Below are 23,423 nucleotides of genomic sequence, written 5' to 3' on the forward strand. Positions count from 1 at the left end.
TTTCCATCAGTGGTCCTGATAGATGATATTTGATGCACCGCATAATCAAATATTTAAAGGATGAAAGGAGGCAAGGCACAATAAAAGATTTTAAGGTCATCTTGTTAACTGCTTCAGTGCATTCTTTTGTAACTTCGATAAGAACGTGGTAATGTGGCTGACCATTGGCAGGAGATTGGGAACAAAAATCGTTCTGATTTGAATGGACTGCAAATGCAAAGTTCGTATTAGAAGGAAGGTCAGAAACGTCGGGTTCATTGTTCAGAAAAAAAAATTTAAAGTTTTTCCGAAATTGTTTAAAGTATTCCGGCGATTGTTCATACATTGCTTCAGCCATTCTGATAATTAATAAATGAAACTGGGTTTTTTTTTCCAATTACTCAAGCCACTCTACTTTTTTTGTTGGAATAATCTTCTTCATCATCCTCTCCGTTTTCACTATTACAGTCTTTTTCGGAGTAAACCGATCGTTTTGATTTATATCGTCGTTTTTGAGGTTTATCGTTTCCTGTTGTGGAAGTTGAAATCTTTTCACCAGTTGGTGCTTTGATCATTTTTTTTACTTTTGAATAATTATCTGCTAAGCTATCAAATTCTTTCGTCGTCAAAGTAACTGCTTGATACATTTTGAACACTTCTTCGTCAGTTTTCTTAAACAATTTTAGTGTAATATAGGTACCTGTTTTTTCAAATGTTTTTGTTCCAACTCTGACTATACGTTTTTCTCCTGAAGAAATATCACGAAAGTCATCAAAAAAGTTAGTATCACTTTCAAGCGTGTACATAGTTGGGTAGCGGTAATTTTATTCAACCGTATCAGTCAAGAGACAATTTAAGAATGATTTACCCAGCCGGTGAATAGCTTAACTCGGGCGATTTCTTTTACGGTATTCCTTAAGCTTCATTGGGGACTTTTAATTAGTTTGCAGTTGGAAATTTATGAGTTTAAGTTATACATGTCAAATCTGTCTGGCAAATTCCCGTTTTAGCTCATAAATCTCAACGGTTTTACCCTGGCGGCATGCCTGTTATCTCTTTGAAGTGTAAAACTTCTGTCATTTGTGCTTAGGGTATCATAAAAAGGCGCCATGCTGTTTCTTTGAAGTATAGATTTTCAAAGCGTTCACATTTCTATTTTAATTGCAAAAGCCCTGAAAACATATTAAAATTTTACAAAACCCGATCTATGGTAATTGGCTAAAACTAGACCACCAGCAATAAAAAACTAAAAGTGGTACGTCAAACTAAATCTACTCACTATTTTCATTCAATCTCTCAAAATCAAACAAAACAAAATTTTCAACGATGGCAACTCCACTGCAAATTATTTCAATTAATTCACTTGAAAGAGCTATATTGTACCAAACTTATACCAGAGATTCTATCGTAGTGGTTCAACAGGAACGGAAAATGCGTCATCGAAACGCAAGTCCTTTGAACGATCTTGATCCAGGAAGCAGAGAATTCGATGAATGGGTCACTAAAAACCATATGATGTTACCCCATTATTTGCTAGATCAAATTGGTATCCTCATACAAAGCAGAAAACAGGTCTACGAGAGTTGTTGTGTGACTGAATCGTATCCTGGGCTGAAGCGCACAGATATTCAAGACCCTACTTGCCTTGATCGTTCACCGAGAAAAATACTGTTCAACTACGATTGCCAATCGATCCCCTTTTACGAAAATCAGGAAGGATCCATTAGAGATTTAGCAGAGCGAGAAAACTACTGGAACATTGAGTCGATTGAATCACCAGATTCAACAGAGAAAAAAGATGAGGACCAGCAGACGCCCAAAACCCCAATAAAACCGGATATCTTTTCAATCACTCAACATCAGCAGCAGCAAACTTCTTCTGCTTCTTCTTTTTCCGGCAGTCAAAGTCCCACTGCACCAAAGTTAGTAGCTGAGACACCGCCTATCAATGCTTGCTATGCGCCGAAAAAACGCAAACTGCAATTTAGAGATCTCTGAAAACTCAAAAAAAAAATTTGTTTCCACCGAGAGTGCACCAGTTTGGGGTTTATTATTTAGTTTGATAAGTTTTTTTTATTATTGTGGCTGAATCTTTGCTTACGTTTTGTTTATGATTTTTCTAATTTAATGCTTCCTCTCTAACTTTTTTTTTCAGAAATCTTTGAAAGAATAAAACTAAACAAAAAGAAACATATTTTAAATTTTTTTTGTTTTTGAAAAAAAATTAAGAGTTTCAAAATTTTGTTTGAAACAAACAGTGGTATCAAAAATTATCCTCTGGTTTCGACCAGTAGTAGGTGATCAACTTAGCTAATGAAAGTTTGCCTGTATATGCAGCACCTAACAAGTTATTTCTGTTCAAAACCGAAACCAGAAAAAGTAAACAAAATTTTGTTTTTGTTTTTTGTCCAAAAAATTCCAAAAATTGATTTCGTGAACTGCAACTTTATCTCTTACTGTTGCTATAAGGGTATTACGGCTGATGAAACCCCCAGTTCCTTAATACAACGCTTTTTGAAATGTTATTTTTGAGAAAATCAAAATTCATTAAAATTCATCGTTGGCTAAGTGTCGTTCACTATGAAGCCGTGCTCAGAAATGGATGAAACCAATTTTTTTAGACTCAGCGGGGTCGAAAACAAGGCGTAGCCGCCGTTTTCGAGTCTAGGCGGCCACGTTTCAAAAGATATTTGGTGGTTTTTGAAAGGACTGCATATCCACTGAGCCAATGCTCCTCTCAACCCTGCAGTGGAAACCATCTAAAAGTAAAAGCTGAAACACTGCAAAGGACCCAACAGATACCTGAATCAGTGAACATATACGCCGAATGAAGTTAATAAAAACAAGAAAAAATCAAAAAACAATAAATTGACCTGTTTGGTTTTTTCGATTTTCAGAAGTTTGACATGAAAAATTCCCATTATTTAATTTTTAAAAAATTAATGATATGAAGCTTTATCACTTCTTTGACAGCTCAATTGATGATTAACTACATTCGGTGTAATGCATTCATTTCACTCTGCTGGGCTTAGGTCTACTCGGGTGAGGTCTTTTTGAATTGAGTGCCGATGAATTGTTTGAAGCTACACAACTTGTCTAGGAACTTTGTGGTTAATTCAGAAAATTTGGTTGATTTATGAGACTATTTTATAGGTTTACTTAATGAGCCGAAGTTAATTTCTTTGATGTATCTGAGAGCATTTTGGGAGCACCCTCTCGATTTTATTAATCTAAGCTCCACCTTAGGAAACCACTCCTTGTTTGGCAATTAAGCAAATGATAGAAAAAGTTTGAAAATCTAAACAGATTTAATAGCAGTCGTAAAACAAACGGAAAATCACTCGAACTCTTTTGACTTGTAAACCAGTATCTACTTTATTTGAACCTAGCTTTCGGAAATATCAAAATTCTCAAAAAAAAACAACCACCTCGCAATGTCTACAAAAGTCGTACCCTGTAATCTCTGCCAAAAAAAACTGAGTGACCGGCGAAGCCTCAAAAAACATCTAATGGCTGTTCACAAGATTGATCCTGTGAAAACCGACTACATCTGTGGTCACTGTGAACTAGAGGATAAGTCACTTCGCATCATTTGGGAACATGTCGTGGAGCGTCACAAAACAATCGATGAAACGGAAGAAAGAAGAATTTGTCTCTACGACATGAATGTGTTCCAAAATGATCGCGCATATGCTGCGCATATGCTAAACGAACACGGTCTGCCAGCATGGGATGTGAGCCGAGAAATCCTCACTTCTATACAGCCTGAGACAGCTTTTGATGGAGCAGTCAGGACATACGATATAGTGCCGATGGAAACGGAAGTGGACCTACTAGCGCTATTCGTGACCAAGAGAGACGAAATCGAAGAGCTGATACTTCAAAATACCATGTATGAGCCTCAGAAAGCTCAATTGTCAGCAGAAGTAACTCTTCAAAAAGAGAAGGCAGATGGCACAGAAGAAGTAATAACCATCTTCGCCAATTGCAAAATGCTTGCTGTAGACGTTCAAGGATGGACCCAGGACCAATTCTATGATTGCGTAGACCAAATATTGTCTACTGTCCATCAATATGCGTCTCATGGTAGTGGCTGGAGAATCCGCAGGATTGATAAGATTGTCCTAAAAATGGTGAAGTCTGCACCGATCAGGGGTTCATCGTACTTGCCACTACCAGCCGATCTACTGAAACTCAAACGCTTCTTGTTGAATATTCGCAATTATGAAGACGATCGATGCTTTGAGTACTGCTTCGTTGCTGAGTATCATCGGCAGAACAATATCCCGCTCACTCTTCGTACGATGCAGAGTAAAGAGGAGGAGAAAGCGAGCTTCTATGATTATCGCAGAAACTCAAGAGCGCACGAGCCAACTGGTGATTTTGTGTACCCAATGGGACTACCGGCTATTGCACGCTTCGAAATTTTGAATGAAGTGCAAGTGAATGTCTTCAGGTTAGTTGAAGTTTTAATCAATTTTTTTTTTTTTGGTGTGAAGCTGTATCTAAGCACATCAGAACAAATGGTTGGCTGCACATTCGTTGAAGAATTATTATTATGATGACATTAAAAATTAGTATAAAAATATCATTCAAAATTTTTCTCTAGGTACAATGAAAAGACTCTTCTACCCCTGAGAGTGTCAAAATATCAGACTAATTTTGTTGTGGATTTGCTGCTTCTAAACGATATGGGCACGCATCACTACGTCGTGATAAAAGACCTGAACAAGCTAGTGAGCAAAATGCAAAAAAGAAAACTGAGATCGAGAAACATGCTGTGCCGAAATTGCTTCCACCGGTGTTCATCTCAGGAACGACTTGAGCGTCACCAGTTAATCTGCATGGGGAACGAACCAGCAATCGTTACCATGCCAAATGCTGACAAGAGCAGCGTAGGCTTCAAAAACATCGGTGCTCGAAGCTATAGCCCATTCGCGGTTTACTTTGATTTGGAGTCTGTGCTGGAGAAGGTGGAGACGGTGAGAAATAATCCTAACTGCTCGAGCACAACCGTGATTGAAAAACATAAGCCCAGCAGTTTTTGCCTTGTCGTTGTGGAAGCTGGAAACCCGAAACCTGCGTTTTTTTCACTTCATCGAGGAGTGGACGCCATGACTAAATTCGTTCGAATGCTGGAAGTATTGGCGCGTGACTTTCATAATAAAAAACGACGATACCCGAACTACCTCGGAAGCACCACTATTCTTGAAGACAGTGACAAATGCTGGATTTGCGAAGAGGAATTCTCCGAAACTAACGCGAAAGTTTTGGACCATAATCATTTCGATGGATCATTCCTCGGATGGGCTCACAACAAATGCAACTTCCTGAGACGTACCATACAATTCACCCCTGTCTTTGCCCACAATCTCCAGAATTACGATTTGCACCATGTACTGAAGAGTCTGCAAGATACCAATACCAGAAACACCTTTTCGGTCATTCCTCTCAATGACGAAAAATTTATTTCACTAACAATGAAAGTGTGGATTAGATCGTACACTAACGAAAAAGGAAATGTCTATAATGTCTACGAAGAAATCCGTTTTGTGGACAGTTGTAAATTTATGAACAGCTCACTCGATGAGCTAGCTCGAAATCTACCCGTGGAAAAGTTCATCTATCTCAATAACCACTTTGCTACCCGACCGGAAGAAGATAAAGCATTGATTCGACAAAAAGGTTACTTCCCCTACTCGTATGTTGACAGCCATGCAAGATACACAGAAGATGGACTACCTGCACGCGACAAGTGGACCAACACGCTGCAAGGAGGTGTTGTTAGTGTCAGTGAAAAAGAATGCCAACATGCATGGTTAGTGTACACTCGTTTCGGTTGTCAGACTTTGGGCGAATACAGCGATTTGTATCTAACGACTGATACCTTGATTCTTGCATGCGTTTTTGAAGAGTTTAGACGAGTGTGTTATGAAACATATAAGCTAGATTGTGCTCAATATTTCACGGTTAGCAATCTCTCAGGGGATGCATTTTTGCGAACATGTAAGGCTGACCTCCATTTGCTCACTAATAGGGAGCACTTGGATATGGCAGAAAACCTGATCAGGGGGGGCATTGCAAGTGTGTTTGAAAAAAGACTTGTTTCCGCCAACAATAAATTTGTGAAAAATTACGACCCTAAACAGCCTAACACTTTCCTCTTCATGATAGACGCGAACAATTTATACGGCGGGATTATGGAAAAATTTCCTCTTCCACTTAACTCATTCGAGTTTAATGACCAAGTTACTATAGCCGTAATTCTCAACACGAGCAGAGAATCCGAAATTGGATACATTTTGGACGTCGATCTTTTATACCCCGATCATTTGCATGATGCACATTCGGATTACCCACTCGCCCCAACAAAAGAAGTTGTGTCCAAAATGTGGCTCAGTGAGCTTCAATTGGACATGTTGAAAAAAATGAACATTTCGGATAAAGTGGGCACTACGCCAAAGCTCATACAAAACTTCTTTCCAAAGAAAAACTATACTGTACACTACCTAACACTTCAGCTCTATGTCAAACTTGGTTTGAAAATTGAAAAAGTTAATCGAGTACTGCAGTTTAGACAAGAAAAATTTATTGCACCATATGTTCAGTTGAACACTGAGCTCCGAAAAAAAGCTACTACCAAGTTTGAACAAGATTTCTTCAAGCAAATAATAAATAGTGCGTTTGGAAAATTCTGCGAATCAAAAAGGAATCGACTTATTGTAGATATTGTTCGCAATGCTGAAGAACTGCAAAATTTATCAAGGAAAAAAAGATTTAGCAGTATAAAAATTATTGACCAACACTTGGTATCTGTAACCTCAAAACCTGTGAACATTAACTGGGATAAGCCCACAATTGTTGGTGCAACGATACTAGATTTGGCAAAATTTTACATGTTCCAGTTCCATTACAACATAATCAAGAAAAATTTTGACGCAACTCTTTTATATTCGGACACTGATTCGTTCCTGTATGAAATCCGCAGCAAAGATCTCTACAAGGAAATTGAGAAAAACCATGAACTGCGAAATCATTTTGACTTTTCAAATCTACCAGTCACCCACCCCCTCTACACCAACGAGAATTTGCGCGTTACCCTGAAATTCAAGGACGAGTTTGCTGGGGAGATCATACAGGAGTACGTCGGACTAAAACCCAAACTGTACAGCATTATTTCTTCGAGTAAGTTTCTTTTTCTTTTCTTTTACCATTTTGCAATTACCCTTTTAGAAAAGGGCAACAAAAACAAATCATAAGATTATGTAGTGAGGGGGGGGATGGAGGTATTTATGTGGAAAAGAGAAAAAACTGTTAAAAATTTGAAGTAAATTGATTGTATTTTTGTTTCAGACATGGACAAAAAAAGCGCTAAAGGTATTTCTAAACTTTCAAAAATGGAGCTAACCCATAATAAGTTTAAACAAACATTGACTTACTGTTCGCTGGTCCGGTCAGAAAATGTGAGGATAAATTCTTGCAATCACAATTTACAAACCATAATAACGAATAAAATTTCCCAGAGCGCATTTGACAATAAGCGCTATATACATGCAGACAGAGTAACTACTAGTCCTTTCGGACATAAACGTTTGCGTGAGGATATGTTCATAAGAGAAATTGGGCGCACCATGGACTGGGGCGAATACGACGTAGACGACGACGCCGTGGTCCCAACTCCCACCGATAACGGAAGTGGGGAGGATTTGGCTGAAGCTATAGAAGCGCAGGGTGGGTATTATGTGGATATTTTTACTCTACCAGATATGGGGTTCAACCAACCCACATACACTGATCAAGAGCTAGAACAGGATTTGGTAGATTTCGACCAGCTAAGTGAGCAAAATGAGTCAGAACCAGCAGCGTACAACTGCCCCTATTTGGACATTGAAGCTCGGGAAGAAAACGAGCGGGAAGAAATTAGACCACCTAAACGGCGGCGGTGCTTAAATCGACGTGCTTTTATATTAGACGATTCTGACTAAATAACTTCTGATTATAAATGTAAATGATTCGCTTTATAGTACTTTTCATTCAGGAAATAAAGCTTTTCAAAATTGTTCTTTTGACCGAAAAGTGAAATAATCAACAACTCTAATTGTGAGGGGAGGGGGGTATTCAAAACAACAATATAAACTTACCAATATCACAGCATTTTATTTAATTCCACACGTGGCGATAAAGATTACAAAATAATCCACAATATAACGCGCGCAGTAAAGTTTGAACTGACAAAGTCAAAGGGAAAACATGCACCAACCAAAACTTAATTCCATTCCCATTTCCATAAAGTGGCTGGAAAATTACCAATTTTAACCCCCCTTAAAACATGCGTGCCCGAAAAAGTAGGGGCTTTAACCCCTTTGGGGGTTAAAAGTGGTAAGTACAACGGCACATCGAAAAAAAGGGGGGGGGTTAAAAGTGGTCATTTTCCTAGCCACTTTTACTATACTACTATCCTTTTCGAACCTTAACTAAAAGTCATTCAGGTTTTTCCAAGTCATTCGCATTTTCGTAGCTTAGAAAACTCAATTCATATTTCTTTATGCTTTACTTCAAAATAATTTTAACAGAGACGAAGCTGAGCTTCACACCACTTCCGATTTTTAATCGAAAAAAAAGAATATACGAAGTCAAAGCTAGTAAAATTACAAATAGCTCAAAAAACACTAAAACCAACTACGATGTAACTTGAGTACTGGAAAAAAATTATACGATGTAGCAACTAAGCCGACAAAACGTAAGCAGACAAAGATAAAGCTGACAAATTTTTCGAAACGGAATATTTCCTGTTCGAAAAAAAAACAGGTACTGTCAGATTCGAACTCAAACCTCTACCACCCAGGCGTAGTCTTTACATCCAGACCAAGTGGACCAGATATGCAGAAATATGAAGTTACTGGAGCAGGACTTGCACCTAAGAAGCTTCAAATAGATCGTTAAACGTAAAAAGAGCTTCCGAAAACATGTAAACATGTACCAAAACCATGGAATACAACCATTAAGATAAACTGGGCTCATCTATCATGGGTTTCGTTTTCATTAAAATCACTTTATCTCCAAAATCAAAATAACTAGAGCAGATAAAACTAGAGGGCAGATTTGCTACCCTATATTGTTCCCTGACAGCATCCCACCATAGGGTTGAGAACTTCAATTTATATTAGTTGTTTTTAAATCTTAAAAATTGTTTTAAAATTTTTTTTGAAAAGTACTGAAAAAATCATGAGCAAGGCCATATCTGGGTAAAGCAATGAGCAGTGAAAAATAGAGGCCACATTTTTACCCTGACAGAGCTCCCTGATTATCACCTGGCAGAACCCCACCATTAGGGTTGAGAACTTCAAGATCGGCTAGTTTTTTTTTAATTCAAGTACTTTTAGAAAATAAAAATAAGAAAACCTTAAAAATTGCTACATCTCAGGAAACAAAACAATTTGAGCAGTCATGCTTAGCGGCCAGATTTGCAACTCCGAAGTGTACTTGACAAGTATCCGCCTTAGGGTACCGTGTACCCTGACAGCATTTCACTATAGGGTGGAGAATTTCAAGTTCGGTTAGTTGTTTTTATATCTATGTTTTCGAACAAAAATGCATGTCTAGAAAACCAAAAGAATTTGAGCAGTCAAATTTGAACCCCAGATTTGCAATTTTTGAGTGTACTATGACAGAATCCCACTATAGGGTTGAGAATTTAACGTTCAGTTACTTTTTAAACTTATGTTTTAAAAAAAAACCATTGAAAAATTCATAAAAAACGTCAAATCTCGAAGACCAAAAGAATGTGAGCAGCCATACTTGGGCGCCATATTTGAAACCTCTGAGTGTACCCTGACAGCACCCTACTATAGGGTTGAGAACTTCAAGTTACTTTTTATCCAAAGCTTCTGAAAAAAATGAAATCGTAAGAAACACATTATCTCGAAAAGCAAAGAGATTTGAGCAGTCATACTTGGACGCCAGATTTGCAAATCCTGCGTTTACCCTGACAGCACCCCACTATAGGGTTGACAATTCCAAGATAAATTTAGTCATTTGTGAAACAAAATTTTGAAAGTTTTACATTGCGAATATCGGAAAGTTGTAGAGTTATAGCATTGGCTTAACAATGTGCCAAGTGAAATTTCCAAAGCATACACAAAAAACGATGTAGCTTAAACGTGCAAAAAAACTTTCCTTAAAACATGCAAAAAACGATATGTTGAAATATTTCCGCATTTGGATTTCTTGAACATATATCAAGTGAAACCCCAATTGAATATTATTTAGATCAAGATTAAGAACCGAGACCAAATTTACTGTCGTCCATCTGAGCGGCAAAATCTGAATGAAAAATATTGATTTCTTAGCCTATTGAACTAATAAGGCTACGGGTGTTGGTAGCAGCTCTGAAATTGATGAGCTAGCTCAACAAATTGATATTAAACAGTTCAAATTTAGAGAATCCTTTACAAAAATGGTATCGGAGTGCTTTACAAACAATTCAAAGTTCATGCGCTTTATGTCAAGGACATTACAATTAACATTGACCATTCTGTGAACAAATTTAGTTACGAGAAAAAGCTAACCGCAAACGTAATTAAGCAAAAAGGAATCAAAAGTTAAACCACGAAAAATCATTGACACTAAATCAAAATTGCAAGCAAAAAACACAAAACGGGAAAAAAATCTGTAAATCTCAGGAGTTTGTTTACAACCAACATGAAAACAAGTCGCGCACTTGTTCATCAAGTCGCGGCCTTGAGCGGCAAGGCAATAAGGAATAAGATTGATGTGTTAGAAGATTAAAGTATTGAGGCTGCTGGTATTGGTAGCAGCTCTGAAACTGATTAGCAAGCTCAACAAATTGATATCACACAGTTGAAATTAAGAAAATTATGTACAAATATTATATCCCGAGCGCTTTACAAACATGTCAGAGTTCATGCTGCTGATGCCAAGGGCATTAATTTACCATTTAACTACCATGTGACTATTCTGCGATTAAAGTAATTTGCGAGAAAAAAAGTCGTACCCGATTGCACTAGCCTTGTTTATCGAAAGATTAATTAAGCAAAAAGGAATCAAAAGTCAAACCAGGAAAGATCATTGACCTTTATCAATATTTGAAGCAAAAAAAATACAAAAAGGGGAAGAAAAGTTTTCAGAACACAAGAGTTCGTTTGCAACAAACATGAAAACAAGAACGTGAAATTAAAAAGCAGACATGCTCAAAAATCTTCAAAACTCTTCTAAGATGCGGCAATGGGTTCGTAATAGCTTCGCAAGAAGCTCCAACCCTGGCCATTTCGCGCACTTGAGCGGCAAGGTCATAGTGAATAATATTGATGTGTTAGAAGATTAAAGTATCGAGGCAGCTGGTATTGGTAGCAGCTCTGAAACTGATGAGCAAGCACAACAAATTGATACCAAACAGTTCAAATTAAGAAAATCATTGACAAATATTATATTCCGAGCGCTTTACAAACAAGTCGAAGTTCTTGCTGTTGATGCCAAGTTCATTAATTTACCATTTAACTATTCTGCGAACAAAATATTTACGAGAAAAAAAGTCGTACCCGATTGCAATAGCCTTGTTTATTGTAAGGGTAATTAAGCAAAAAATAATCAAAACTCAAACCACGAAAGGTCATTGACACTTAATCAATGTTTCAAGCAAAAAAATACAAAAGGGAAAGAAAAATTTTAAAACTCAGAGTTTGTTTACAATCAACAAGAAAACAAGAACGGGAATTTAAAATGCACACATGCTCAAAATATATGTTGATCAGATATCCCAATAAACATTCCAACTGTAGGCCCAATTGATTGATGTGATTTTTTAAACATTTGTAATCTGAAAAACCTATGTTCAAGTCTCATACTGCTTGCTGATCGCAGTGTAAATAAGGATAGCCGGTTACTGTGCTAATAGCAGAGAACGTTCCGACCATAGTTTTAACAATACAAAAAAAAATTCAAACAGGGCTCGTTTTTTGCGTTTGGCGCAAAAAAAGATCTGAACGAAAAAATAAAATTAGGCATATTCGACAGCCATAGTCGAATAAGCCAATTGGAAAACATATTTGAGTGAAAAAGACTAAAAAAAAGTCGTTAATTTTTTTTTACGAAAGTTCACAAATTTTTGCTATTTTTTTTCCTGAATTTTTGAACATTTTGATTATCAAAATGGCGCTAAATACAAAAACAAGCGAAGGGTTTTGAATTAACCATCGGTATAAAGTATAGAGAAATACTGAAAGTGTACAATCTATGCTGGAATGATATTCGATGAGGAATGTTTATTGATTGTGGCACAAAATGTTTATGTCGGTGTCTCGGGTACTACAGGACGTGTATTGATGTTTCTTCCGGTGTCCTCTCAAGGCTATCACGCTAAATAAGACCAAAAAACTAACTTTGCTAAAAAAAACGGCTCGAAAAAAATAATTGAGCCATTGAAAGCCTCCACGCTGACCTTATTAGCTGGAAATTAGACAAAAAATCAATGTTTCAAACCGGTTTTTCTCACTGAGAATTTTTTGATGCCGCTTGAATCACGACTGAAAGGGCTTTCATATGATATATACCTCGGCCCATTCCGATGATTACTGGTGGTTCCTGATTTGGCGCGGAACACAAGAAACTAAAACACCCGAAAACAAAGTTCCTCTGCATTTTTCAAATGGTCTGAACACTAACTTATAAAGCAATGGCAACAAATTAGTCATGCTTTAATTTTTCCTGGCAAGCATTATTCCAGTCTGTTCTAACTAAGCCACCAGACTCGCTTTCGAAATCTAAAATATGCATAGAAATATTTAAATTTGGGCTTAAGTATGCACACTCGCGCTTTTATTTACACACTTTTTATCACTTTGATACAACGGAGTTCACGGTGCTTTTCGAAAACTGTTGCTGCATGTTTGCTACTTCTTGAAGCTGTGATACTTTAGTTTGAATCATCATTTGACAGACATTTTGCATATCAATCTTCTGGTTCAAGATTCCCTGAGCTTTAGCTGTTTCTTCACTAACGAAATCAATACGTTTCTGTAGAAATTGGGAAGCTTTATCGGAGTTCATTTCGACATAGTAACCAGTCCCTGCATCAATCAGAACTTTGCTAGCATTTCTCAGTTTACCGGGTACGTACAGGGAGTCAGTCAGGGGAACTAAAATTTGTTTGCCCTCATTTTCAGCTTTCATTCCGTTGCTAACTGCTTTATGGCTGTTTATAAATCTCTGCTGGGCAAACTTCAAGCTCGAAAGAGAGTGTTCTATAAGTTCTGCTTCTCTGACAATTTGTTGTCTAACAACTCCCAGTTGTTCCAAATCCAAACTGGCGAAATCAATTTTGTTCATAGCAGCAGAGTCTCCACTGGCATTAGGAATTGAAACCTTCTTCGAACTCATCTCTCTGAATCAGTAAAACTCAATCAAAGCTACAACAAAAAGGGCAAAGCTATGAGCCAACGGAAATAACTTAATCTTACAATCGACCAGAATTGTGCATAAAAAATCGACGGACAAAAACAAGTACTCACACAGAGGCGAAGCGCAGCTTCGCATCACTTGCGATACAAAGCGTACCAATGCAAGCTACTAATTTAGCGTACCAATGCAAGCTACTAATCGTCATTTAGATTAGTTTATTGTAAAAATCCTGACGATGCACATAGTTGCAAAAAAGTTTGAAATTTACTTTTTAGCAAAAATTTCTGCAAGCTACTAAATGGTCTGTGAAATGCACATAACTAAGTGGAAAAACTGAAACTACTAATAATTCGATCAAAGAAAAACAGACGAGAGAAACACAACCACTAGCACTCAGCACGCTTTTGGTATTTTCCGGTTAGACGCCAACCGATCTGAAAACAAAAATGGCAAAGGAAATTGACATAAAATATCAACAATTATTTTGGAAATACGGAATAATCAATCTAAGAAAAACAGACAACAAACACAGCCACTAAGCACTCTTTTAGTTATTTCCCTAGCGTCCAAAAAGCCACAACGCATGGTTAGACGCCAATTGATCCGCAAACAAAAACACCAAAGGAAGTAGTTGTCATAAAATAAATCGATAATTTTTTTGGAAAAAAGAAAAAACTTAATCTAAAAAAAAACAGACGAGGAACACAACCACTAGCATCAAGCAAGATTAGTATTTACCGAGCGTCCACTAAGCCATCAATACATGATTAGACGCCAATTGATCCGAAAACCAAAAGAACGAAAAAAATAATTGTTAAAACAAGTCAACATATTTTGGAAAATTCAACCTGAAGAATAGCCAAAAAAGACAACCATTACCATTAAGCAAGCTTTTAGTGTATTTTAAGCGTTCAATTAACTGTTCAATTCGGGACTATTCGAGTTCAATTCGGGACTATTCGAGCGGAATGATAGGTATTCTAGAGGTAACGCATGTAAAGAAGTAGTACGCAAAGCAAATCTAGAAAAGCGAAAAAATTTCTTCACGATAAGAGCACCTCCCGACTGGAACAATCTGCCACAGGAAACAGTGCAAAGCAAGACCATCGACGAATTCAAGTGGAAACTGGACAAACATTGGAAAGCGATTGGAATTTGTAACAGTCGCCTACTTCGGTCACATATGAGGCTTAAGAAAAATAGGCCCTATAACCATTGGCTCAAGAGTCAGGGACACTATCTCTTGTGTTCTTCTACCTCAAAACGGTCGGAGCCAATTCGGTTCACTTGCGACATGAGACTAGAACCCGTTACAGCTTAAAGGCCACTACCAAAATACCCCCCACTCTAGAAAATAAGAACGTCCCCATACTTAGGTCTCAAAATACCCAAAATACACGAACGCCATTAAAAACAGGATCGGAACAATCCGTTAAGTTCCTTTTTTGGACAGTGGAACTTTGATCCATTTCACACACCTGCACCATTGAATTTTCGCTTTTTAAGCTAGTAATTTAAAATTTCTTTTGTCCTATTCAATCAGGAAATTGTCATGCAGCATTTTGATTTATCCATTATTAATATTTCATCCAAGTTCACCCTCGAGCCTCTTTCCTTCCCTCTCAAGAATCAAGACTCCAGAATTTCCCATTGAGCCACCTGCTCATCTCGCGTTCTTCGCCTTAGAGGTACCCGGCCCAGACGTATTTGACACCGTAATCTGCTTCAACAGTGCCTCTTCATCATCCGAGCTAATCACGATCTCTTCCCAGGCTTTCAGCTGTTCATAGGACCGCATCCATTCCCTTTGCTCCTGCAATCTCTTTGTTTGGTTGGGCAAACTCTTCACCCTCGACTCTCGGTTCAAACAGAAGGAATTGTGCAGACTCAGGCTCACGTTCTTCGCCAAGTCTTCCTCCAGTATCGATTCTCTCGCCTTGGTATTGTTTCTTGACACCCTACCAATTCTTTTCCACCCCGTTGTGATCGCATTTCGATGGGTCAGCAGAGGTCTCTTGAAAGCTTCCGGTCCTATCTCGGCCAGGAACTGTCGATATTCCTTTTGATTTTTCTTCATGTGATCCTTCGTTATCATGTACAACCAGGATGTCAACGTCGCTCGAAACCAAGGAAAGAAACATATGCGGCTCCATACGTGTCTGACCTCCATTGGTATGGCGAATACTTTGCATGCAGTCTCAAACAACTCAAGTCTCCTGCTGTAATCTATCGCGTATATCGACTCCGCCGTTGGCGTCTTCGACTCCCGATTTTTCCTTACATTTTCCTCAATCCATCGTAGAGCCAGCATCGTGCTCACCACCAAGATGGTCACCCTCTGCTGATGATCGGGCAATCCTATCGACCGAATTTCTTCCACATCCCTGACCAGGCAGAGGTTTGCGTGATCCGGATACCACACTGTTTGTGCCAGACAGTGGCATGGACATTCCCTATGTGTGAGATCAATACTCCTAAGGTTGCGCTCTCCCGAGGCTTCTAGGAGAGCTTCAAGTTCCATCGTCTTCTCGTGTATCATATCGTTCTCCTCCATGTTTGGAGCACCACCCATCGGTTTCCCGATCATGTTTTGTCTCTCGTAGTCACTTGTGTATTCACTCTCCAAACCCAAAAGTTCTTCCCCCCAGATTTCACTCAAGTCATCTCTCTGCTCTTTCGGCACTGTTCCTCGGATTTTTCTTAACAACCTGTGTGAGTGATGCGACATCCGAGCCAACATTACGCACTTGAGCACTGAGAAGGCCTTGTCTATCAATAGATTTGGCTGGATACCTCCACCATCGCCATGTGCAATGGATAGTGGCTGCCGCATAGGTTGGCCATCACTGACCCCACTAGTGACTTCGCATTTAGAGGCAAACCATAGGCTTCGCTCATAGCAAATCCCATTTCCGCCTCAAGTCCGACCTTCCAGCTTTTGATGTGTTTCTGGGTTACCTGCAACACCCCAGGCCATTACTCCACGCTCCACGTGGTCACCAAATGGTGTTCAGACTCTAGCCTCTCCAGTGACTGCAGACTGCACATCCTTGAGAAGAACTCCAGAGCTGTTGCTATATTCACAGTGGTACTCGCGTAACACTCAGCCACTATCTGTACTTTACTCTTCTCCCTTTCTGTGATATCTTCAAACCAAATGACTAGATCTTCTTTTTGGAAGGAATGTATCCTAACGCATGACCGTCCATCACAGGTGTGCTTTCCACTCCCACACGTCGAGTCAAGACAAGTACCCGGCTCCATCTTCTTCGCCGACCCTAGTTTACTCGTCGCTTCGCCTGTTTCCTTCACCTGAGGCAAGATCAGCTTGTGCACTATACTCAATGTTGCCAGATCTTCGTCCTCCGCTGGTGCTAACCTCACTCGTTCCGTGACTTCCTCGATCAAGCTCGCGTGGGGATGTGGACACCAGGAGGGCCTTAACAATTTCCGCACCACTCCCAGATTCGTGACTAACATGCCATTCCCGTTACCCATCCTCAGCTCGACTCTTTTACTTGAGCGCGGCACGCTTATCACCTGTGGTGTTTTCTCGAGAATCAAGCCCAAGCTCGGTCTCTCTCTCTCTCTACTGTGTCTATTTCCACTGTCTTCTCTGTCCAAAACTTTAGTAGCTCCACTACCTCGTAGTTCCTGTGAGCGCCTCCGGCTTCCGAGTCCAGGAAAGGGTTGTACGCCATCCCCATCACTCCAGACACGTACTGATATTCTCCCTTCTTATTGGGTTTCAAGTACTCTCCTGATGAGGCCAAGTTACTGTGTACGTCGTGTCCCTCCTCAAATTTCTTCTTGTAGAATCTCCGAGTCTCGTCTAACTTTCTGTGGCTCTCTAGAGACTGCCTGGAACCATCCAAGATGACTGCTGAGATTCTCCTTTCCACTGCCTTACTCCCGATTGCTCTTTGTTGACATGCTAGGATGGTGCTGTCAGTCATCATCGACATTGTCCACCGCAAGAAACAAATAGCGTCTTTCCTCCTTGCCAGGCTCAAGCCTGAGTTATCCCTAGCAATATGTTGCATCAATGTCTGATATATTTCTAGACTTTTTCCACCCAGTTTCAACGTGTCATGTGAGGTCAGCGTTTCTAATTCTACTCCCACCAGGCTCCACGCGAACATCAATTGTCCCGCTGTTCTAACGAAGGGATTCGCCATCAACGGCGACGCCGATGAGGATGTCCTCATCGCTTCTTCAAAATGATCCCTTAACAAGTTCTACCAAGTTATCTTCAGTTGGCTCCCCAATTCTAACTTGTTAACCTCAGCCTTCTGCTGGGTAGCCCAGTTGCGTCGCATGCGTGACACTCCACTGTCGAGTTTCTTCAGGCAGTCTTCCAGTTCCTTCAATGTTTTCAGGGCCACGCACCACGGCCGGGAGGTGTTCCTCATTTTATTCTTCTCAAGAGGATCACTAGTTACTTGCTTCCCAGTGGCCTGGTGTTCATTTGAGACCCATTCTTTGCCAACGTCTTCTTCCCATGTCTGCCCGCTCGTCGAAACTCGTTTCATCTTCGTCCTCTGGGGCTTGACGTCTTCTTCCGTTGTCGAGTTGGTGGAAACCTCCATCTCTCTTTCTACCTCGAGCAATTTCCTTGGTTCGTAGCTACTCTTGTAGGCTGCTGTCTTCCACCGTACCAGAACCATGGGGGCCGTCTCTCTCAGGTTTTTCTCTGAGACTGCGTCCGCCGAAGGACTACCCGACCCTTCTACCTCTCTCTTTCTCTTGCGAGAATTCACGTTTTTACTTGGGGGCGTTGCCGTTATCATCACTGATTCGACCTCTTTGTCTCCATCCAACCCTTCCAACTCTTGCCCCCCCCTGCTCGAGCCTTAAGGATATTAGTACTTTTAATTATTTTACTAGTCTTAACCTTATCCCCCCTTACACCTTCAATTATTTTATTGACAGTTTTTTGTTCCAGAGTAGAGCTGTCTTTACACTCGTCTTCAGTGGCGCCTTTCTCATTTCGACCATCTTGCTCAGCAGCTCTCCTCTTGCTTTTTTATCCAGACCTGTTCCCATCAGGACAGGTTCCCCGAACTTCACCACCGTGTGCCACAATTCTTCTTGGAAATTGTCTAGTGTGATCTCGCTATTCACCTCTCGATTAAACACTATCAAGAATTCTCGCCAAGCGTTCTCATCTAGAGTCCCTAGGAACATGGTCTTGTTTCCCTCGAAGGTTTTCTTTTCGCTTTCCTCTGCACTCAAGAGTAATATTCCCATATTGGAAGTCTCGCTCGTCAGTGGCAACTCTAGATTCTTGCGGGGAGATGAAGTCAGAGGTGGCGTGGCAGTGTCTCCCCAGTCCTCTCCGCTCAGATCTTTCAACAGTTTTTGAGTGGTGAAATCCTCCTCTGCTGGTTTTGGTTCAGGCGTGTCCCCACTTCCATCTCCTCTCCTGCCTCACTGAGAGTCTCATCCATGCTTTCGTCTCCCGACTCGACTCTACTTCTCTCAAGTATCTTCCTGAACCGATCTTCTACGGGGCCGCCTCTTTTGTCTCCAGGGGTGCCCACTGACAGGGGTGATGGTGTCGTTGAATCTGATTTCTTGTATTCCGTCAGGGCCACATACAACGGGCCTGCTGCATCCAGCTCCTCCCCTTCCTGTCTCACCTCCACCTGTTCCAGTCCATAAGGCGCCCGGTATTTTTTTGTGACAAACTTCATTTCGTCTTTTAGCGCAATGTGTCCTTCTTCTACAATCATCCTGCCATCGTCCCACACCGGTAACATGTTCTCCAAACCCGCCCGATCAAGCGTTCTCAGGATCTCTCGCACCTCGAATTTTGGAGGCATTGAGCCTCTCATCTTCTTCGCTTGAGTCGTCCATGAGTTTATTTTTATATCACAGATGTGGAAATAAACCACTGCGGTATAGCCGATGAATAGGGGATCCCAGTCATCAGTGAATTCCCTTTGCTGCCTCTCCGCCGCTGCTCTCGCGAACAGGGATGGGACCACCAGAGAACTGTTCATTCCCAGGGTCATTCTCCGGACCGTTGGGAACTCGGGAATGGTTGCTGGCAAGATTTCCTTCTCCAGTATTGCCTCTAGCTCCATTTTCACCAACTCGAAGCTTTTGTTCCATGCGATGATCTCATGATCTCTGGTCCACTCGCCGTCAGGGGATTCAAGTTCCAGAACTTGGGATAAGTTTCTATGGGTCTTCACGTTTTACCCCCATCCTGCACTGCAGTTGCCCTCGGAAATTATATACCATCAACTCGGGATCTTTCACTTTTCCAAAGAGTACACCGTGTTACTCATTTGCGCCCTCAGCACCTCTTGCTGACACCGGTTAGGTGCCGTCCCATCCAACACACTTATCAGGCTCAAGTGTGCCACGGAGTTGCGGTAAGCCGTCACCAGAGGATCTGGAAACGCGTATGTTACAGCTGGTCCGTAAATGCAGGTTACGACCTCCTCCAGCCCCCGGATTATCCCCATTGGGTCCGATCTCATCGCCAGGCACAGGTCTGTCAACAGAGGCATGCCACCATTCACTTGTCTCCATTCATCTTTAGTTTTCGGATTCTTTTCCCTGCCAGTCATTCGATTCTGCATCAGGAGATAATCCACCAGCAGCGTTTTCAGTCCCGCAGCACATTTATATGAGTAGGTGTCTATGCTCGATTGGCTTTCCCCATCGACAGGGGCTCCCCATATTTCGTCAGTCGATGAAATGACACCAGCTCACCATGGGCCAGGAGCACCAGTGCCAGATATCCGTCAGTCCGTAGTGTTTCCACACCCCGACTGAACTTATACGCTGGACCCATGTTGAATAGGTACCTCGGGTAAACTAGGTACAGGGCCAACAACAGGCTGATGGGCATGCTCAGTATTTCTTGTACAAAGGCTCCAAAAATGGTCTCCTTTGCACCAAACACTCCAGCCATGAATTCCTTCTACCAACAAGGACTCAAGAACTTGAGAATCTCGTGATCTTTTCTTGTCCTCAGCTCATCCTTTGCGTGCTCCCTCCAGAATCCCCCGATTGTGACCTCGTTTGCAGCCGTGACGAACCTGGTCACCGTCATCTCCCTGCCCTCAGCCACTTCCAACTGCTCCTCAAGAAAACTCCAGATCTGCTTCACAAGAGGTGGGGCATTCTCCTTTGTTTTCTCTGTGGCGTTTTCTAACCTTGGTGTTAGGAACTGCCACCTGCCTCTTTCTTGCGTCAGTCGGTACACCATCGACTCCAGTTGCTTCTCAGTTGCAGCCACATTTTTTCTCTCATTACTTGGTCCCCTTGACTTACTGGTGGAGCTCGTGATGGTCAAATACATACTTCGAAACCACAAGCTGGCCGTCAAGTGACTTATTATTGGGCCCATATCCGCCCACGCCGCCGCCAGTTCTGACTTGCGAAGCGTCAAGTTCGTCGGTTCCAACTCTCGATTGGGAGCTGCCATCAGGATCCGCCATGCATTCCCCTCGGCTATTAAGATCAGAACCGCATATACAAACTGCAGAGCGGGAGGCATGCTCGCGTACCCGGGGGACGTCGTGAATACCACTCTTGTCTTAGATCCAAATCGTGAGGTGACGTTCTCCTGCACCTCATTCATCGCTGCAAACAACGTCTGGATAGCTTTCCAGATTTTCTTTGGTGCCGGCTCATCGCCCTTGAGTTGCTCAAGAAACCCAGTCGCATGCAGATGGTCATTCATTCCTTCAAACAGTAGTAGCTCGGGCTCGCAAGGCATCTCCGATTTTATCGCGACCACCAGGGTTAACATTTGGTTCAACTCAGCCCCTGGCAGCGAGTATATCAAAGTCTCCGGCCAGAACAACTTGGTAGACGTTCCCTCGAAGTCCGATCCCGCCACGATGATCACCCTCGCAGCAGCTGGATCTGCTCTGTCGTAAACTGCCAAGGTCTTGGACAATTGGGCGTTCCCGCAGGGATTCCCATATCTAGGGTCGTCCGCCAATCTCGTACCCTCATAAGCGGCATCTGGCAGTTCCATTTCTCTTGGGTCCATTAGTTTGTCTTCACCCTCAACTGCGCTGGAGTTGCCAACCTGATTCTGGCAATGCTCGTTCGGTGCTTAGGGGGCTCCACTATGAGTCCCGGACTCCCCAGCAACTTGAGAGGTCTGTAGTTGATAGGTCCCATGACTGATCTTGTGGGAATCCCAGTCAGATCCGCCGTCTCCATCATTCTCGCTCTTGAGAAATGCGTTTCGTGAGCCTTCAACCAGTCCACGCACTGGTGTCTACTTAAGTCCTCGTGTGACACGCGCCCGAGGCCCAGAGCTTCCGCCAACTCTTGTCTGCTCTCCAGGTCCTCCAAGTCCAGCTCTTTTACCTTCTCCAGATATCTCGACCGGCTTGTCTCCGCCGGTCTCTCCCCCCTCTTGCTCTCTACCACTACCACCGAGGACACCAACGAACTCCGGGGCGTTGGTGACGTTGCTTCCTCGGCTTCCATTGGTGCGGAACCCGGTAATCTGGTCCGGCTATTTCTCGAGCTGTCTCTAGAATCGACCCTTGCCCCCAGGCGACTGGATAGAGTTCTTGAGGCGAGGAAAGGGGGATTTGGAGGTGGTCCGAATGTGAATTGGGACGTCTCCAGCAAGTCTGCCTCCAACGCGCTTATGTGCCTTTGGAAAACGTCATTCAACCATTCCACCCCCCTAGGCCTGTCAACATGGATTCCATCTGAGGATGCATTGTCGGGGAAGGCAGCTTGCTCCATTTGCTCGGCTACATCCAGCAATCCAATGGGAAGGGCACTCCTCTGATGTATTTGCCTGATTACTTCGTTCAGGTTCCGTACTTTCGTATTCATCTCTATCGCGTGTTGGTCAGCCATCATATTGTAAGGGATGGTACACACTGTGAGTATGGCAGGGTCCATTTGAATCCGTAACTCCTCAAGGATACAGCTCATTTTGTCATGTAGCCTCATGACTTTCCTAGACTCCCCTCTGGACACGTCATTAGTCCCAATCATAAGAGTTACCGTGTACACTCTTACCATCCCTAGCATCTCGAGTGATGCCAATATCTGTGGCATTGCAGCTCCAGAGAAAATCAAGATCCCAGTCTGCCAATGCGACTGAATCCGGGTCAGCACCCGCAGCAGGCTGTCCCCTATGGACCGTACCCTCCGGCACACGTGGCTGCGTATGGTGTTCCACCCAAGCCGCGTCATGGAAGCAATCCCTCCTGGCTCTTTGTGCTGTGCTCCAATCCATGCGATTGTGCCTGTGGTATATGCCCTCCGTGTTCTTCTTGTAACTCGAGATTACCACATTCCTGATCGGTTGCTCCCTCCAAGTCGGGGGTAACTCCACTCTGGCTGGACTCTCACGATTTCTTAGCTGTAGTCTCTCATTCAATTCTTTCAGACGCGACAAGCTCCCGCTCACCTGACTGCCGCTCGAGGTTGAACTCGGAGTATACCCCGGCAGTGCGACATCTATCAATGGGCGTATCGGTTGTGTCTCTAAACCATGCAGGGAGGACGTTGACTCAGTCGGTATCCATACCTCTAACCCCTAGTTCATGTGTTCCTGAGCTGCGCGGTCTAGGTTAAACCGTCCCTTCGATCTGGGAGGCTCGTCCACTTCCAAACGTGACTCTGGTCTTGAACCGGCGGCCGTTCGCTCCTTGGGCCTGGCCCCTTTCTGCACGTCGAGCTCGCGTTGTCGCCGCTGGATTCTCTCAAGTTCCGACTTCAGCTGTTCACAATTCGCCGCATTCTCTCGCACCCTTTGTTCTTGCTGGTGCTCGGCCTTCAGCATATCGATTTCCCGCCGCGCTTGGTCCTTTTCAATGACCGCCTGATCTCTCTCAAGATTCGCTTGATTCCTCTCGAGTTTCGCTTGATCCCGGTCGAGATTCGCCTTGTTCCTCTCCCTCTGTGTCCTCTCATGTTCTCTTTTCAGACTACTGAGGTCAGGATACGCCTCTTCCGTTTGCTGCACTCGCGTCATAGAGGGTGTCTTACTCGTGTGCTGGCCCACTGACCTTGCTGATGGTCTGGTT

The 23,423-nt window shown here is 42.2% G+C and overlaps 3 protein-coding genes across 3 annotated transcripts; 2 read left to right on the top strand and 1 right to left on the bottom strand.

Moving 5' to 3' along the window:
- The first annotated feature begins 3,488 nt into the window (after positions 1–3,488).
- Positions 3,489–5,989, top strand: LOC134856097 (uncharacterized). Its single transcript, XM_063872462.1, has 3 exons — positions 3,489–4,435; positions 4,589–5,797; positions 5,965–5,989. The coding sequence occupies exons 1-3, from the start codon at positions 3,489–3,491 to the stop codon at positions 5,987–5,989; spliced, it is 2,181 nt and encodes a 726-aa protein (XP_063728532.1).
- A 113-nt stretch (positions 5,990–6,102) lies between these two features.
- Positions 6,103–7,964, top strand: LOC134856098 (uncharacterized; the record flags this gene model as incomplete). Its single annotated transcript, XM_063872463.1, is given in 3 exon segments — positions 6,103–7,164; positions 7,333–7,356; positions 7,537–7,964. Coding segments are annotated over 3 exon segments (1,514 nt in total), but the record flags the coding sequence as incomplete, so codon positions are not given.
- Positions 7,965–12,831: 4,867 nt separating this feature from the next.
- On the bottom strand, positions 12,832–13,374 carry LOC134856099 (prefoldin subunit 5-like). The gene has a single exon (XM_063872464.1). It carries the CDS (start codon positions 13,372–13,374, stop codon positions 12,832–12,834), a length of 543 nt encoding a protein of 180 aa, XP_063728534.1.
- Positions 13,375–23,423: the final 10,049 nt, after the last annotated feature.

Source organism: Symsagittifera roscoffensis, unplaced genomic scaffold (assembly GCF_963678635.1).
Source record: "Symsagittifera roscoffensis unplaced genomic scaffold, txSymRosc1.1 SCAFFOLD_121, whole genome shotgun sequence".
NCBI classification, from domain to species: Eukaryota; Metazoa; Xenacoelomorpha; order Acoela; family Convolutidae; genus Symsagittifera; species Symsagittifera roscoffensis.

Excerpts from the sequence above, each read along its gene's own strand:
- LOC134856097 (XM_063872462.1), top strand. The coding sequence starts at position 3,489 with ATGGCTGTTCACAAGATTGATCCTGTGAAAACCGACTACATCTGTGGT. Across the intron at positions 4,436-4,588 it reads GTGCAAGTGAATGTCTTCAG|GTACAATGAAAAGACTCTTC; the intron begins GTTAGTTGAAGT and ends ATTTTTCTCTAG. Across the intron at positions 5,798-5,964 it reads AAAGAATGCCAACATGCATG|GGGATGCATTTTTGCGAACA; the intron begins GTTAGTGTACAC and ends GCAATCTCTCAG.
- LOC134856099 (XM_063872464.1), bottom strand. The coding sequence starts at position 13,374 with ATGAGTTCGAAGAAGGTTTCAATTCCTAATGCCAGTGGAGACTCTGCT.